Source organism: Phascolarctos cinereus, unplaced genomic scaffold (assembly GCF_003287225.1).
Source record: "Phascolarctos cinereus isolate Bilbo 61053 unplaced genomic scaffold, phaCin_HiC Scaffold_2;HRSCAF=192, whole genome shotgun sequence".
Classification (NCBI taxonomy): domain Eukaryota; kingdom Metazoa; phylum Chordata; class Mammalia; order Diprotodontia; family Phascolarctidae; genus Phascolarctos; species Phascolarctos cinereus.
Genome location: NW_027555625.1, coordinates 53,986,727 through 54,005,915, shown reverse-complemented (window position 1 = coordinate 54,005,915; position 19,189 = coordinate 53,986,727). Strand labels below are relative to the sequence as shown.

The window sequence follows — 19,189 nt, the reverse complement described above, 5'->3', positions numbered from 1 at the left end:
AAGAAAAGACCATTAAAAAAAAAAAGACCATTTTCAAAAACTTTCAGATTCTATCACTTTTTTCCAAGCGTATGCTAAAAAGTTAACCATTTTTAACACGTGGAAGTTAAAAGTTGACCGTTAACACCTTTGAATTAAAATTTTCAAGAGATTTCTTTAACTTCCTAACTATTTAATTACTTAATTGCCACATCTACATTCTCACATCAAGTGGATAGATATCTAAAAGGCCAAACAAAGAAATTCAAGGATTTCTAAATGACACAACCTCTTGGGTGCCACGGCACCCAGAATACAAGAAGCCCATCAGTGCTTGCTGACTGACTGACAAAAATGGAGGCAATGCTCCGGCAGACAGAAGAGCCGCCCCAGAATTCCTCTCTACCCACGGGGCTAAACCATGTGCCGATCTCAGACTACAGTGAATCACTGAACCATGTGACTTACAGATGTCTTCTAAATCCCTGTCTTTAGCATGCTCAATGTCGATAATGAAAATTAAGCTTGATATGTTTCCCTTAAGGCATCACTAGAAAAAAAGATTCCTGTGAGAATCTTGATGTCTCACTCAACAGGAGATCCCCCCTGTGGGAAGTCTTCCAGTGGCATTCAGACAACAACCTGTTAGGATGCTACAAAAGGACTTTCTCCTGGGAGGACCTGAGCTAGCTGACCTCTGGGGTCCCTGCTACCTCTGAGGTTTGCTCTGCTAGCTCAAAATGCTTCTTCCCATAATGTCTAGTGAGGCCCTCACTGCTCCATCAAAAGAAACCATGTTCGGGGCAGCTAGGTGGCGCAAGTGGATAGAGCACCGGCCCTGGAGTCAGGAGGACCTGAGTTCAAATACAGCCTCAAACCAAATACATAACACTTACTAGCTGTGTGACCCTGGGCAAGTCACTTAACCCCAACTGCCTTTAAAAAAAAAAAAGAGACTATCTTCCTTCAAAATAAAGAACAGAACAGAGAGTTTGGGAGGAAAGGGCCAGCAAATAATATTGGTTCACCATAGAGTGAAACCAGGAGAAAACAGTATTTCATAGAATTAGTTCTCAACCATTAATACCAACCTTGTACTCTCGTGGAACCCACCAAAGATGACCAACTGTCTCTTCCAACGCACCATTCGATGTCCACTCCTGCCTGAAGGTCCCCCTGTTGCCCTGAAATGCAATCACCAGGAAGGGTGAGCCCATCTAGGAATGTTTGATAAGTGTTTAGTGTAAATTACTATAGTGATGTCATATTTTTATACGATTTCCCATTTTCTCAGTAATTCCTTGAGCTCTGACACTCAGCATGGCATAGAGGAAAGAAAGCCAGCCTCAAAGCCGGGCAGACCTAGGTTCAGGTGCTGCTTCTGACACACACCGGCTGTGGGATCTGGAACAAGCCACTTCACCTCGGGCGGCTGGATGGTGCAGTGGCCAGAGTGCTGGGCCTGGTGTCAGAAAGACCTGAGTTCAAATCAAGAAGTCTCAGACGCTAGCGGTATCACCCAGACAAGTGACAGGACCTTTTAACCTCTCTGAGCTGTAAAAGGTCAGGAAAGCCCAAGGGCAAAATCCAGCTGCTGTCAGCTTTTGTACCGCCCAGATTTGTACTGCCCAGAACTAAGAATGGCTTTTAAATGCAATAAAACTTTATTTAAAATTTAAAGTGTAAAAACCACTTGAGGTGGGGTGGGGCAGGTTACCAAGGGCCAGAGATGACCCACCACCTTAGTTTGCAGACCCTTTTCAGATTCTCCAATTCTGCAGACAAGGTACCACCTGCATTGACAGAGAGACTCCCTCTCAGCAAGTTCCCTAAACCTGTGGAATCACAGGTCCAGCCTGAGTCTCAGCTTTCCTATCTGTAAAATGGGAATACTACTTCTACTTTAAGGAATGGTGTCACGGATATGTTGCGGGCTGAGAGGCTGAGAGATTATGACTCCTCAAAGACCGGAGTACAGGGCCGGCCGTCTGGAATGAATTCACAGACTCAAGTATTCTTTAATTCAAGGTGGCAAAGATTTATTATTACGCTTTTCAGCAGGCAAGGATTCTTAAAGGGTCCTGCAACCTTAGAGAGGTACAGGTAAAGTTTATATAGGATAAAATACAATAAAACATATGTCAAATATGCTAACTAGGGGATTCAGGGTGGGATCAGGGAGTGGTTAAGGAGTGGTCAGTTCTCAATTGAAACTCAAGATAAGAAAAGTCCTAGACATCCTGGGCCTAGTGACAACAAACAGCAAGAACAACGATCAGCTCTGTCTGGTCCTGGAATTTGCTGACACACGAAGGGGTGTTTTTAGTTCACTCAGAGAGAAAGATTAATTTAGGTTTTTTGGTCCTTATTGGGGCTCAACTGATCTTAAATGATTATCAAGGGACAGTGTTTCTGAGGCTAGGGAGAAATTGGGGCCCAAGGACAAGCACCCCAACATAAGCACCCAAGCACCCCAACAGATAGAGACTCGGTCTGGAGTCAGGAAGAGTCCAGACTGGCCGGCCTCCCTTCCCTTCCCAGTTGTGCTTCCTGACATTCCAGACTGGGACACCATGCTCCCTCCAACCCCCAACCACTTTCCAACTCCTTGTTATGTGTTGTCCATCTCTATTACAATGTAGGCTCCTAGGGACGGGGAAGTGTGTTTTTGCTTGTATTTGTACCACCAGTGCTCAGCATAGCACCAGGTATACAGTAAGTCCTTAATAAATGCTTATGCCTGTGAGTTTCACTTAATTCTTTTTGTTACGAGAGAGGATTCTATTAGAGGGGGGGAGGAAGCTGTATATCAGGAAATGATTGTGGTACAAAACAAAAGTTATCAATAAATCTCATGTTTTTCAAATCTAATTTTCCCTTAAATTTGTTGAGATCTTTTCATTCTCTTCTTCATGATCTTTCTCTCTGGTTTATCCAGTTCTGAAAGGCAAGCATTAAGGTCATCTACCAATATTATCTTACTCTTTCTTTTTCACATTTTCATGAGCTTTTCTAGTAAATACTTAGATGCCATTTATATATGTTATTTAATACTATGCTCACGTTCACACAGCCAGCATATGTCAGAGGTGCACAGGTTTAATTTGGTAAATATATTTAATCTTGATATTGTTTCATTTCTATGGCACCTTTAGCATAATGTGGTTTTCTTGCTTATCTCTCTTTGACATCAATTTTCTGCTGTTGCTTTATTCAAAATCATAATTTTTTAATTCCATTTTTAAAAATCACATGAAGCACAATACATTTTGTTCCAGTCCCACATATTAATTTTGTATGTGTCTTTATGTTTTAGTGTTTCTTGTCTAGTGCTGCAGCAATCTGTTGGAATTTATTTTCTTATTCACTATTAGCGGAAAGTTCTGTCTTTTTTCATTGAAAGACTTCTACTGATGCTCAGATTTGTAGGATATTATTTTGGGGTTCAAAAAGTATTTAATTTGCTTTCTGGAATACCATATTATCACTTTTCCTTTCAGTTCTTAAGAAAGAAAAATAGATTACTGGGACTGTTTTCCCTTGAAATCTTAAGGGCTTCATTTAACGATGAAGTTCTGGTGCTTAATCACAACATAACTGGGTGGGTTAAACTTGGGTTTCTAGTTTTTTAAATACAATGAACTCTACCAAGCTGTACTTTGCCTGGCTTCCAATAGTTCTCGACAATTTTCTCACAAGAGTTCCTGAAGTACAGCAATCAGGCTTTTTTTATTTCACATTCTTCCTGAAGACCAATGACTCACTCCTACATAAGCTCTGTGTAGTCTAACTTCAACACAGTCCCTATGATCTCCTGATCTTGTCTTCTGATTTGTTCCGACAATCAACTGTTTCACTCTCCGCATCTGTAGTTCCAAAGCAGCCATTATCTTTCAGAAAATTTGCCGCAGGAGGGAGTCTCCATTTTCCTCAGCTCTAGTTAACTATTCTCTCGTTTTTCCTCCCGATTTCTTCTTTCAGGGCTCTAATTTCTGTCATTTTTCCTTTATCTTACTGTTCCTCTGAAGCATTTTGGAGGTTACTGAAGTTTTCCATTATAACTCCTGAGCATTCTGCAGCAGTTAGAACTGCACTTCACCTCTCCTTGGTGGATTTAAGACCTTTTCTTCTTACTCCCTAGCACTTGATTTAATCGTATCAGGGCCTCTTTTTGAGGCTTCTTTGTTCTTTTTTCTCAGTCTTTCTGGTGGTAATCTCTTTCCTATTCTTACTCCACTGGACTCTTTTCTTGATATTCTGAGGGGATGGAACTGACATTAGAAGAATGTCTTCTGACTTGGTCATCTGGCTACAAGCCCTACACTGGCTCATTACTACTCAAGTTTGGGCAAGGAAAAAATAAGGGAGTTTGAGAGCCTGAAGAGACCTTAGTGCCCATTGCGCCCAACCCCTAAGAGGGAGTGCCCAACATGACATGCCCCACAAGTGACATCCAGCCTGTGCTCCAACATCTCCAAGGAGGAGGAAGCCACCACCGCCGAAGGAAGCTCATTCCCCTTCTGGGTGGCTCCAACTGTTAGGGTTTTTTTCCTGACATTAAGACTAAAGACTACTCTTTGCAACTTCCCCCACTGTTGCTGCTGGTTCTGTCTCATGGGGCCAAAACAGAAGAAGTGCAACAATCCTTCCAATATTTAAAGAGAGCTACAGCCTTCCCCCTTGAATCTTTTGTTCTCTAAACTAACATGCCTAGCTGCTACAAATGATCCTCATCTACCACTGACTCAAGACTTTTCACCATCCTTTCTGCTCCTTTGCACTTTCCAGTCTGCCAAGGTCCTTCTTAAATTATGACACCCAGAACTAAGCATAATTAATACGTTCCAGGAGGCTGGTCTAATGAGGGCAGAAAACAGGGGGAAGGATGATCACATTTCTACTCCCGGAAGCTAAGCCCCTTTCTTTGTAGCCCAAGGTCCCATCAACTTTTTTTGAATACCACATCACACAGGTGACTCCTATTGAGCCTACGGTCCTCTAACTCCCAGACGTCCTGAATTCCTGCTGTCTATCCATGACTTCCTCATTGTAGGTATACGAAGCTGATTCTTTATGTGCCCAAGTGCAAGACTTTACATTTATTGCTACTGTATTTAATCTATTAAATTCAGCCCAATCCTCTAGCCTTGTCATCCCATTGATGCTTTTAAATAAGTCCGTGATAAAAAATAGCATGGGATCAAGCACATACCCCTGGGGCATTCCACTGAGGACCTGCTGCCAGGTTGAAACCAATCCATTAACAACGAGCCTTCCAGTCAGAACATGCACCTGTCAGAACACCCACCTGAGAGCATTATCACCTAAGCCAGGGGCGGGGAACCCGTGGCCTCGAGCCATCTCTCTCTTTTCCAGCATTCCCCTCATCTACTAGTTGAGCGACCCTACCCAAAAAGTTTGGCATGGTCTGTTCTTGATGAAGCTATCTATGCAGGCTCTCTGTTATCGATACTTTCTTTTCTAGATGTTTGGCAACCCTCTGCATGGTGGCCCGCATGGTGGCCAAATGATCCATTCTCAACTCCTCCCAAGAAGTAAAGTAAAGCCCACAGTTTACAGATTTTGTTCTCTTCCCTTTTTTGAAAATTGGGGCATTTGCCTTTTCTAAATCTTGTGGTCCCTCTCCTGTTTTCCATTATCTTTAAAATAGTTCAGCAATGACATCTGCCAGTTCTTTCAGGACTCCAGATTGTAGTTCATCTAGGGAAGGTGACTTGAATTAATCAAGGACACCCTGGTGTTCTTTTACTATCTCCTTACTTAAGTTGACTAACTCCCAACACAAGTATCATGTCCCTCTAAGACAACTAAATACTATTTAAAGAGCTACTCCAACATTCTCCCTAAGGTGGGTACTAGGTCTGCTCCCCAGCACTAGTATTATGAAAGAATTTCACATTAATATTATTTCTGAATGGAAAAGTGATTTGTTTTGCTTAGCTACTTAAGCTCTAGACTTGGTAATAATAGAGCCGGTAGCAAATTTTCAGATTTATATTTCTATTTATCACATATTTAATAATGACAACAGATAAATTTGATGTGTCTTATAGGATTCTGGTTAAGAGAATGACATGGAATTTCAAATTATACTTAAAAATTAATGATTTTTTTTTTCAGGACGTAAGATTTTTAAAATGTGCCTCATTATAGCACGAAATTTGGAGCAAATAACATTAATAATTTACTCTTCTGCAAGTGAACCATGTGAAAAACTCAGATTAGGTGACAACCCCCAAGAAATTACTATTATTAATGCTTTTTCCTAATAAGCTCCACTAGCTGCCTTAAGCCTTTACAGCAATGGCTATATTTTATATTCAGCTCTTCCTTCCTCAGCTTCTCATCAACAAAATCATGTTTTCATATCAAATTCCTCCAAGTTCAGGCTCCAATGTTTTCCAAGTCTTCTAGCTTTTTCTTCCAAAGACAATCTTAATCCTCTTCCAGCTGAATAAGCAAAGGTGTGCAAACCAATACTTCCTACATGCATTTTTTTTTCAAAGACATACTGAAGAAAATTTTAATAATTTGCTTTACATTCATTAGATGCTCAAAAGATACTGTAATTGATAAGGATGCATATATAAAGAGGGGTGGGGAGGGGAAAGAAGTTACTGTACCATTTTTACAGATATCGATACCCTAGAATTGACTAGGAATCCATGAGCCTGACAAAGTACAAAAATGCCTAGACATTAAAGTGTGCTGAACCAGAAATCTCAGGAAGAATGAATGTCATCTACTTAGTGAGCAATCAATGAACAGTAATAAACTACTATGGTTAATAGTAAAAAATAGTAAAGAATAATCACATTCTTTGTTGTCTTTTAAGTTAACCTAAAAAAGTTTATAAGACTATGAAAAAATTATAAACTGTCTTTTTTGGTTCGTTGGGGTTTTTTAAAAAATATTTTACTTAGCTAGTACAGCTGGCTTATGATAAGAGTGCCTGGAGAAGACCAGGGTCTGGGGAACGCTAAGCCATCACATGCTGGCTAAGTTCGCACAGAGGAGAAATGAGAAAGCTTATTCAAACAAGAGAAGTCAATAAAATTCTCCTGTATTTTTCAGTTTTAGCTCTTGATCATTTCACATTTTATTTAATTCAATGTATTTATCTACTGAGAAAAGGTTAATGCCATAGTGTGGCTCACTCTCATGTTCAGAGAATCAGGAGGAGACAAAACTCTCATGGACACTTCTATAGGGTTACTTTTCTGCTTTATAGAGGCAGCAGACCACATCTGGGCTACTTAATTCCTTTTTCAGGTTGTGAAGTGGCATAAGTCCAGGATTCAGTAGACTACTGTAGCTTATGAAATTGTCATATATTCTATGTCACCACTTATATCTCAGTGGTGCAGCAACAAGGAAGCTTGGCAGTAGATTTAAAGTCCTTTTCAATCATCTAGTCTTCAGGGAAGATTTTTGAGAAGCTGAAATTGAAAATTTAAAAGAATAAAGTACTGAAGGGATATGGTGGTTATTTACACTATTAATAATTGTTAGTTATACCTCACACCTTATATTTTCTATGCTGAAAAACAAAACTCAAAGGAGTCTTGAAAAGCTCTCTTTCTTCAATTAGCATTGTCTAGTTTTTCAAAACTGTTAGGGTATTTTTGGTTCACTGTTCCTCATTTTCCACTTAAATGATCAGACATCACTCAACATAAATGATTCAGGTACAGATTCAGATAGGGGATCAGAAATGCATCAAAACAAAACAAAGTCCCTACATAAAATTTAGTTCCATTAATTGAAAGAATTATCCAACCTGTACAGAGTAAACTTTTCTATCACTATTAATTTATTATGTCTGACACCACTTGTAAGTCTGGAAATTTATCCTTTCAATTCCCTCAATACAATCCCATATTTATTTTTACATTCCAGGTGATGGAGACTACCCACTGATGGCAGGCCACTAGGTGAAGAATTCCATGACCATGGCAACCATAAAACATGTTTAAAAAAAAAAAAGCCCTGTACACACATTTACCTCCCCCACACACCCTCAGCTATACAACTGGAAGAGGATTAGACTTGGCCTGGATGGCCCCAGGGAGAAAAGAGCTAAGTGCAGTAAGCAGACAGAACAGAGGGACAGATTGAGGCTCAATGTTTTAAAACAAAACAAAACAAAACAAAAAAACCCAACCCTTCCCAATGATTAAAGCTGCACCAAAGAAGCAAAAAGTGTCGTGAAGGATAGATGGCATTTTGTCATAGAGACTGTTATAGAGGAATTATAACAAGTCGAATTAAACAAGCTATTAACTCTGAAAAACTGAAAATGGATGAAAGTAAAGACGCTGACTCTGATTACTGATTATTTCTTAGAAAAGTAAAACAATCACTATGAGAAAGCCAAAAACTTAAAATTAACAACAAATATTTGATCTCCTAAGTGGGTAGACAAGACAGTGAAAAGCTACACTGGTTTTGAATACAAGATCATTTGCAAAACATTAGGGAGAAAAAAAAAATCGGGGAGATGGACAACACAAGCAGTATCACCATAATCCTCCCCTCTCAAAAAAGAAAAAAAAAACATCAAAAAGAAATGGGGAAAATGAATCTTCAAAAACCTTGGCATAAGGCCCTGTCAGATGAGAGTACATCTCATGGCTCATCTTCTATCTACGTATAAAAATATAAGTACGGTAAACAGACGTGGAATGGACTAAATCTGTGAGTACTTCTATAATAATCTCTTCTCATCACTGATGTGAGTACCACCATCTCAAGCCCTGGTCACCTCATGCTTAGTATTACAACAGTTGCTGGTGGGTCCATTTGCCTCGAAACTCTTCCCACTGCAGTCCATCCTGCCACATTCAGCCACCAAAGTGGCTGACCGTTTTACTTTCCTCTACTCAATAAACCAGAGCAGCTTCCTATTGCCTCCAGGATCAATTTTTAAAATCTTTCATTTGGCATTCAAAGCTTTTCATAACTTAGCCCTGCCCCTTCTTTTCTAGTTTTCTTACACCTTACTTCCACAACCCCTACTCTTTAATCCAACGCCACTAGCCTCCTGGCTGTTCCACAAACAAGACACCCCATCCTGGCTCTGGGCTTTTTCTTTGGCTGTCCTCCCATACCTGGAATGCTTTGCCCCCTCAGCTTTGCCTCTTGGCTTCCCTGACTCTCTTCAAGTCCTACCCAAAATCACACCTTCCACAGGAGGTCTTTCCTAACTGCCCTTAATTCTATCCCATCCCTCTGTTAATTATTTCCTATCTACCCAGCATATAGCTTTTTTTGCACCTATCTGTTTACTTGTAGCCTCCTCTATTAGATTGTGAGTTTCTTGAGGGCAGGGACTATCTTTGGCCTCTTTTGGTATCCCCAGGGCTTAGCAGGGTTCCTGGAGCACAGCAGACACTTAATGGTTGTTGTCTTGTTTTTAGGACCGATGACATCACAGATGATGTCTTGACTCACGTAAATTGGATGTAAGTGAGGCAGAGCTGCACAAAGTCCTCAGCCTCACTCTCTTCCAGAGTCATGGAGGTCTAGTGGCAGGACAAAAGTCAAGATGACTTTTGACAGCCGGGATAACCTTGGCATCTTCAGTGTCTGACCAAGCTCTGGGCACTCCACAGTGCCTACTTCAGCTGTCTTCGTGGCCACGGGAACAAACTGTTCTCATCCGCCCATTCCACCAGCGGAAGTCTTGACACTGTTGAGAGAGACAACCCTCTAATGCACCGATGGGTTTGTGAGCCATCAGTCACCCTCAAGGTAAGGCACTTAATAAATCATTATTGACTGACTAGGAAAAGGCGGCAAGGGATTCAAGGCTGAAATACAGTATGCAGTCAAACAGGTTAATTACAGCAAAGGTTCATATTTATACGGCTTAATCTCAACTGTAGGATCCTAACTATAAAGGGAGAAAAATAAGCCAAAGCCCGAAATTATAGAAAAGAACAGAAAGGAGAGAGTCACAGTGAGGATGAAGAACAGGTTCAAAAGGAAGGCAAAGATTGAGAAGAAAAGATTAGGGTCAGATAGGAGAAAAAAATAATCTTTGTAACAAATTTCTCCGATAAGGGTTTGGTATGCAAGATATAGAAACAACTAGCAGATATATGTGGTATGTGTGTATGTGAATATATATATGTGTGTATACATATAAAATATATTTACCTTTACACAGATATAATATATACGTATATAACATATACATACACATACCAATGGATAGGCAAAGGACATGAACAGTTCTTAGAATTGAAAACTATCAAACTATTTGGAAGAAAGTTCCAAATGATTTATACTAAGAAAAACACAAATCAAAACAACCCTGAGGTTTCATCTCATATTCTGCATTTGCAAAGATGACAAAACATGGGAATAATCTCTGTTGGAAGGGTTGTGGGAAGATGGGCACATCAAAATGTTCATTTTTGGTGGAGCTAAGAACGAGTATGACCATTTTGGAAATAAATTTGGAAAGTGACTAATAAGTCCATACACTTTGAGATTCCATTACTAAGCTTACACTCCAAGGAGGCCATTTATAGGAAGAAAGTCCCCACATACACCAAAATACTTACACAGAAGCACTTTTTGCAATAGCAAAAACTCAGAAACCAACTACATGCCCATCGACTGGGGAATGACTAAACAAATTTTGATACATAAATGTAACTGAATATTAACTGTGCTGTAAAAAATGACAAAGGTGATGAATACAGAGAAGCATGGGGAAATCTACATGAATGAACTCAGAGTGAAGTAAAAAAAAACAAGAAATATACAGTTACTACAACAATAAATGGAAAGAATCATCACCCAAAAAAGTAAAAAATGAACATTTCAAAATTGTAAAGGAGAAGCATGGCTCAAAGAAAGGGCCATAAGAAGCCATGCCCATTCTGTCTTTTGGCGGATGTCCACAAAGGTTGCACATATTTTCAGACTTTTTCAATGTATTGACTGGTTATGGTTGGGTTTTGTTGTTGTTTTGGTTTTGTTTTTTTTAACTATCTGCTATGTGGGATGGCTCTCTGGTGGGGGAGGGAGAAAGATACTAGGGAAAATGACAGTCATTTAAAAAAAGACATCAATAATATATATTTTTTTTAATTTAACAATTTTTTTCCATTTTTCTCCTGTTAGTCGTCTTCCTTCTAATTTTATCTCAAATGCCTTCAGAATGATTTTGTTCAGTGGACTCTTGACAAGTTTTCTTTAAATTGGTTTTATCCTTCCCTGTTTCTCACCCCTTTATGAAATGATGCTTTTCATAATCATCTGTCTTGGTAAAATTTTCCCAAATGGCTTATCTTCTTGCAAACAGGCCAAGGTATGCTTGACTAAGGTGTTTTTTAGGTTCTTTTGGTGTCTTCGTTATGAGCATTTATCCTCCTTTCCTTATCAATTCCTTAATTTAGGACTGTGTAGTTTTCATTGCATGCTATATGACATTTGATCTAACAAGGCACAGCTCGTTCAGGGTTAACTTCCACATCAATAATAAGTCTTTTTTAATGTCAAATTATAATCACTTTTTTTTTTTTGGTAAAGTTAGTACTGGGCACCTTCTATGTCCAGCGCCTCCAGCATTTTCTCAAATGAAGTATTTATTACACAAACGTGTAAAGTGCTTCAGTGTAATCTACAAGATTTTAGCCTCATTTCTTCTTCCTGAATTGTGCTACCTAATGTATCTTTAATACGCTACCTGTAAAATGCTAAATGATTGTGTTTTACTACTGTTTTAAATACTATAGAAGAAAGCCCACATCACTCGTATCCAAAATTACCAAATCCAAATTACCTCATGGGTGGGGTCCACAGTTCACAAGAGTTGGTATTTTGGTGGTTGCTTAAAATACAATTTGTTCTGACCACATCACTAACATGTTTTATATGACTATGACACCATGTTTACTGTATTCAAGAGACTTTCTTTTTTCTCAATTATTTTTCTTGAACTTAAGAGTTAGCTGCCACCAGAAGAATAGTGATGGCCTTTGGCCTGAATGACTACAAACATTTTGGTTCCAGACTTCCAAGAGAGACTCATTTTGTTGATTTGTCATCTTGATCCGCTCCTGGAAAAACTGGCCTCCTACTGGATAGCTAGGGGGTGCGGATGGTCAAAGGCAAAGTCACATTTGGTTCCATTTAATTCCCCAATCCCTTTTGCTTCCCAGGAGGATACCAGAAGAGCACACTCAGAGAACTTCAAATTAAGGTACTTCATCCTTTCTATTCTTTCCCCCAGTCCCAAAGCATGATTTTTAGTTGGCAGTCAGGCATAAGGAAGAAAAACTATCATCACTTTAAGCAGCTAAAACAGAAGCAACTCCCATAAGAGACAAGCAGAGAACTGCCCAGAGACTTACAGATAAATTGGTCCCTGAATAGATTTCAGGGTTTGGTAACTAAGAGCTCTTTTAATTATGTAATCCAAAAAAAAAAAAAACAACACAAAACACTTTTCTACCCCAAGACAACAGCATTTTAAAAACAACAAACATGCGCTCAGATAGCAGCTCTCATTCAAGGCTCTTGGGATGGCCCTCACTCAGACTGCAGGTGTCTGGGGATAAGCCAAGAAAACAGCTTGGGGAGTCAGGAAGCCAGAAATGCTAAGCAGAGGCTAGTCCTGCTGGAGTCACCGCTCACCAGACACAGGATGGCAGAATGTCGGGCAGGCACGTTCTCAGTAGAGACGGTGGGCCAGGATAAAGGAGATTTCACAGGAGGGTAACTACATCTTGCAAAACACACTGAGCAAAAGATGTGATTCTAGGAAAAGAGGTTTGAGACATGAAGGACGGCAGTCTGTGTCACGGGAGATGCATGAGCTCACCAAGGTACTTATGATCACCAGTGAGAGGAACCAGGCAGCAGGCGGCGAAGGCAAGGGACCAGGCACCAGGGCAGCGGGTCCTGGCCAGCCTGTCTCATGATTCTGATACTTCAACATCAAGAAGCTTCAGGCTGTGGATACTCCCTCCACCTAGACCAGGGGCATAACCTAAGGCCCAGGAGCTTGTCTTTTTAATAACTGTATTTCAACCTAATTGGTTTTCATTGTAATCCTGTGTGTTTTGTTCTACGCATTTGGAAACATTCTTCTAAGAAGGAGCCCACTCGATCAGGGCTTCTTACACTTTTTCCACCAGAGACCCCTTTTTGTATTTCCATAGCTTTCGCATTTCCATTGCTATTATGTGGCCCCAGGGCACGTGCAGGGCAAAGGGCACATGCTTTGTGCTCAGAAGCAAGGCTGCAGTGAAGTGGCAACCGTGCTGCCACAAATGCCTTGGATTCATTACACATCTGATTTTGAATTAATTTTTGGTCTTTGTACTTTCAGAAACTTTTACTGTTGCCAAAATTTTTCACAACCCCAAAGGGGTTGTGACCCACAGTTTAAGAAGCACTGCACTAGACTACCAAAATGGGGTCTGTCTGACTTAGAAAGGTCAAAACCCTCTTAAGACTTAGTGAAAATGTACTATATAATTTTTTTAAAAGCAAATGACATGAAATGGGGATTTAAAGCCTGGAGTCAGAGGAACCCAAGTTCAAATCCAGCCTTGGACACTTGCTAGCTGTGTGACCCTAAGCAAGTCACTTAACCCCTGCCTGCCCCAGTTTCCTCATCTATAAAATGGGGATAATAATAGCACCTACATCACAGGGTTGTTGTGAGGATCAAATGAAATAATAATTGTGAAGCACTCTGCAAAACTTAAAGCACCATGTAAATAACAGCTATTGTTATTATTAATGTGTTATCCCAGAGGAATGTCAATTCTGAGGTGTGTGTGCTCTGTGGAACAGACTTTTCATCAAACACATGAACTGAGGACAGAAGAGAAAACACTTCCAGAAAAGACCCACTTGATGCCACAACTGCCTTTTCTTGTGGGAGTTTGGAGGACCACAGCCTGAGTGCAGCAGATAAAAGTCCGCAGGAGATCTGATCCTTGCGTGACCCTCCACTGTTCAAGGTTAAGGGCCTTCATCGGCTTCTCCACACAGGGCTCCAGCACATCGACAATTCTGCTGCTTGTTTTGACTCTCCGGCTGAGTCAGCTACAACCACACACTTAAACTCCTGTGGCAGCAGCCAAGTTCTATTGTGTTTTGTAACTAAAAAAAGGGAAAATTTTGCTATAAAAAGATTACATCTCCCTGTACTCCCCCTCCAGAAAAAAACAAAACCACCAAAAAGTCAGTTTGTATTTGAAATTCCAAGAGGCTTTTCAACTGCCATCACTCCTAAATGCAGAGTCGTTAAAAATTAATGCACCCCACTCAGCAAGAAGTCTCTATGCGCAGCACAAAAATGCATGTGTGATACTGTGGGAGTTGGAGCTTTCAGGAGCATTAGAGCCACGGCATTCCAACAGGGAAAGCCACCACTCAGAGAATGCTCCCCAAGGCAATGGGGAGGCACCTGCTCCTCCTCCCAGCAGGCCTCAATGGTGACATTTGTAACACATGTCTATAAGACCAAGGTACATCGGAGGCATTAGTCTTGGCGAAGAGAAGGGTCACCTCACTGGAGACTAGGAAAAGGAGAAGATAACAGGGAATGATGAAGAGAAGAGGGCACTTAGATCATTGTTGTTTGGTCATTTTTCAGTCACGTCCAACTCTTCATGACCCCATCTGGGGTTTTCTTGGCAAAGAAACTGGAGTGGTTTCCCATTTCCTTCTCCAGCTCACTTTACAGATGAAGAAAGTGAGGCAAACAGGGTTAAGGTATTTGCCCAGGGTAACACAGCTATTAAGTGTCCTGAGGTCAGATCTGAACTCATGAAAATGAGTCTTCCTGATTCCAAGCCCAGTACTCTATCCACTGTGCCACCTATCAAATGGCCTCAGTTTTCTCTGTAAGAAAGTGAAATCCCCAGCTGGCCCTCAAACAACAAAAAGCTATAACTGGGGGAAATAGGTCTATAAAGAAGTGAGAGGAGCCCTGCTTGAGGTAGGCTCAACAGCATAATAGCAGATGATGAAGAGAAGATGGATATGCCAAGCAGGACAATCCTAAGACTAGAGAAACCAAAGTGGCTAATGGGAAGTTGAATCCCAAGGTAAGAGAGCACCTGGTCACCCCTGATGAGGCCTGAAAATCCTGGGGACCAAAACAACTGGCAGATATGATAGAGAAAATCATGGAGTTGAGGAGAGATGCTGCAGCACTGAAGGACAAATGTTTTCCTCATTTTCACACACAAAAAAAATAATCCTAATTTTCACAAAAACAGAGTCTGGAAACTACAAGCCAGGGAGCTGAACTCTGAATCTCAGCAAAATTCTACAACGTTTAAAGGTTGATGAGCACCAGGAAAGGTGATCATAGACAGGCAGCAGGCTTTCCTCAATAATGGGTCACATCAAACTGACCTCCTTTCCTTTTTTCACATTTTTTTTAAAACAAAGGTTGCTGTTTCTTTCTCTCAATCTTTTAAATTTCTGGGTGACTTGAGAGGGTTATAGAGGTGAGGGCTTAGTAACACTGACGCCGAGGGGAAATTTTTTTTTTTAATGCAGAGAAGACACTCAGAAAGGAGCACATATATATAAGCAGGACAGTTTTGAAAGTAATATGTGGAAGGTACTATACCATTTTTTTGTTTGTTTGTTTGTTTTTAGGCAATTGGGGTTAAGTGACTTGCCCAGGGTCACACAACTAGTAAGTGTCAAGTGTTTGGTCTGAGGCTGGATTTGAACTCAGGTCCTCCTGACTTCAGGGCCGGTGCTCTATCCACTGTGCCACCTAGCTGCCCCTATATCATTTTTTTTTAAAGCAAATGACATGAAACGGGGATTTACAGTTTCATGTACAATCATCTTTTTTGTATTCTGTTGTGTGTATAGAAACATTTTTGGGGTGGAGGTGTTTATGTTCAAAATTTTAAAGGGATATTTTTAAATAAAGAACAAGCCTAACCCCAAAGAAGAGATGTGAGGAGATTATCTCCTCCCTCTCCTTCGCAGAGGTGTGTGGGGATAAAAAAAGCCCACACATCTGCGTGACATGAGGTTCTCTTCAACGTGCCTGACGGGCTTCTTCCCCACCCCCCTCCTCCCCCGCTTCCTATCTTTCTTTCTTTTTTAAGAAAACATTCTTTGTTGGAAAGGACAGCTCTCTAGGAAAGGGAAAATTGGATAAAGGGAGAAATCCAGGCAAGGTAAAAACAAAAGATATAAATAAAATCAACATAATTTAAAATACAATGTAAAACAGTCAACAGGCATTTCTTAAGCACCAAGTACATGCCAGGTAAAAAAAAAAAAAAGGAAAATGTCCTTGCCTTCAAGGAGCTTGCATTCTATCAAGGAGAGAACATATACATAAATAAGTGTATACAAAATACATGGAAAATAAATAAAAGATTAACATTGGGGGAGAATCAAGAAAAGCTTCAAGAAGGAGTGTTATCTGAGCAAACTTCTGAAGAAACAAGATGATGAAAGGCAGAAATGACTCAGGAGTGAATTCTAGGCATGGGGGAACAGCCAGTTAGTTCAAAGGGGAGAAGATGGGAAAGGGAGCACCATTCGTGAGCAACACCAAGGCCAGGCTGGTTTGGTCAGAGCTGAGTGCAGGAAAGAAAAAGGCAGGCTGAGGCACGCAGAGCAACCAAAAAGTCCAGAAGGCAACACGAGCCAACGGGGCAGTGGAACCCAATGTACACTTTTGTAAAAAGCCACATGTAACTGGAAGTTCATCAGTTCATGATTTTAAAAGCTACAAGTCTCAGAAACATTCTACCAAATAAAAGAGGCGTCACCAAAGCGTCGGTGAAGGAAACAGAGCAATTAAATCACAGGTCCCTCAAATATTTAGGAGAAAGGAAGCAAAGATGATGGCAAAGAACTGGAAATAAAATAAGATGTATTAGATTTAGCAATGTACCTAGCCAAACAGTGGCACAGGAGTGTGATAGAGAATTATTGTGCCATGAAAAATGGTGAAAATGAAGAATTCTGAGAAGTAGTCTCTACTAATATCATTATTACTATTAGTTACAGTAGTACTAATACTACTAGTACTAGTATTATTATGCTACTACTACTACCACCATCACCACTGACACCGCTACTACTGCTTGCTGTTATTACTACTACTACCACCAGTACTACTACTACCACTACTAGTACTGCTACTACCACCACCATACCCACCACACTATTACAACTACTAGAAAGAAATAAGCAGAACAAAGAAAATGAATGACTATACAAACGGAAATGGAAAAGACAAAAACCAAAATGGAACGCAGGGTAATTATGACCAAAAAGTATAGTCCTGGAAAAACATGGAGAAAATATACTTCCTTCTTCCTTGTTAGCAAAAGTGGGGGAATATGCATTCTACAGTTTAGGCTTTTTTTTTTTAAGAACTCCTTGTTTTCTCTCTCTCTCTTTTTAAATATTTGTTACAAGGGAGGACTCCTCTCTAGGTATAATAAAAGGGATATAGTGTGTGTGTGTGTGTGTGTGTATATATATATATAAATGAAAGTGATGCAAAAACAAAAGATATTAATTCTTTTTAAAAAATGCTCTAAATCACTATTGATTAGAGAAATGCAAATCAAAACAACTCTGAGGTGCCACATCACACCTATCAGATTGGCCAACGTGACAAAATAGGAAATGATAAATACTGGAAAAGATGTGGGAAAATTGGAACACTAATGCATTGTTGGTAGAGTTGTGAAATGATCCAACCATTCTGGAGAGCAATTTGGAACTATGCCCAAAGGGCTACAAAAATGTGCATACCCTTGGACCCAGCAATAGCACTTCTAGGGCTGTATCTCAAAGAGATCATAAAAATGGGAAAAGGACCCACATGTACAAATATATTCATAGCAGCTCTTTTTGTGGAGGCAAAGAACTGGAAATGGAGAGGATGCCCATCCATTGGGGAATGGCTGAACAAGTTGTGGTCTATGAATGTAATGGAATACTATTGTGCTATAAGAAATGATGAACAGGCTGACTTCAGAAAAACCTTGAAAGACTTGTATGGTCTGATGCTGAGCGAAGTGAGCAGACCCAGGAAAACATTGTACACAGTAACAGCCACGTTGTGCGATAACTAACATTGACAGACTCAACTTTTCTCAGCAATGCAAGGATCTAAGACAACTCCAAAAGTCTCATGATGGAAAATGCTCTCCCCATCCAAAGAAAGAACTATGGAGTCGGAATGCAGAGCGAAGAATATTGTTTGCTCTTTTTCTTTCCTTCTGTCTTTTGTTTCTTCTTTCTTGAGGTTCCTCCTATTGGTTCTAATTGCTCCTTACAACACGACTAATGTGAAAATATGTTTAATAGGAATGTATATGTAGAGCCTATATCAGATTGAACGCTGTCTTGGGAGAGAGGCAGGGAGGAAGGGAGAGAAAAAATTAAAACTCAAAAGCTTATAGAAGTGATTGCTGAAAACTAAAAATAAATCAATGCATTTTTTTTTAAAAAAAGAGAAGATAGTAACTGATGTCTTCTCAATCACCTCCCCCTCTCCCCCAGTTTTTGGGTTCCAGATAGAACCGTAAAATAAATTTATTCCCAAATCTGCAAATGGCTGTACCTTCTTAACTTGCTAGTGTCTTATTTTTTTATTTTTATTTTAAATTTCAGTATCTTTTGTTTTTATATCACCTTTATTTTGGAATATATCCCTCCCCCTCCCTTACCCAGAAAGCCATCTCTTGAAACGGGGGGGGGGGGGAGCCAATCGGCAATACTAATCAACGCCTCAGTGGAGTCTGGCAGTACGTACAACGTTCCACTGCCAAGTTCGCCTGTATGTATGCAGGGCGTAAGGCACATTCTCGCCATTAGTTCTGGTTAAAAATCAAATGCTGGTCATTGTTCCAACACAGCATCAACAGCCAACCTGACCCTCCTCTATGCTGGGTGCCAGGGATATAGCTGGGAAGAAAGGAGAAAACAGCCCACTGGGGAACTGAGCTTGAAGCTACTGCTGAAGGAAGTGGTGCGAGGCTGCTAACAGCCACCAGTGACAAACCCAGAATCTAACAGCTCACACTGGCAGGGCGTGTTCTGAAAGACTGTGACGGGAGAGACCTCCCAGGCGCCGAGAGGGACGGATGTGGCCCTAAGTGCAAACGAGGGAAGAGGAGGTCCACAAACCATGGCCAGTGACTGACTTCTGGCCACC

General features: G+C 40.4%; 1 protein-coding gene across 6 annotated transcripts in view; it reads right to left on the bottom strand.

Annotated features, from left to right (window-relative positions):
* KLHDC4 (kelch domain containing 4) overlaps positions 1 to 19,189 on the bottom strand; it is a 90,577-nt gene that overhangs the window by 34,377 nt on the left and 37,011 nt on the right. For 5 of the 6 annotated variants that reach the window (XM_078149397.1, XM_020989204.2, XM_020989205.2 and 2 more), the window contains one exon: positions 1,071 to 1,163. The exons of the other annotated variant lie outside the window; for it this stretch is intronic. In XM_078149397.1, coding sequence (XP_078005523.1) covers positions 1,071 to 1,163 — 93 coding nt within the window. The remainder of the gene's footprint in view (positions 1 to 1,070; positions 1,164 to 19,189) is intronic. 6 annotated transcript variants of the gene reach the window in all.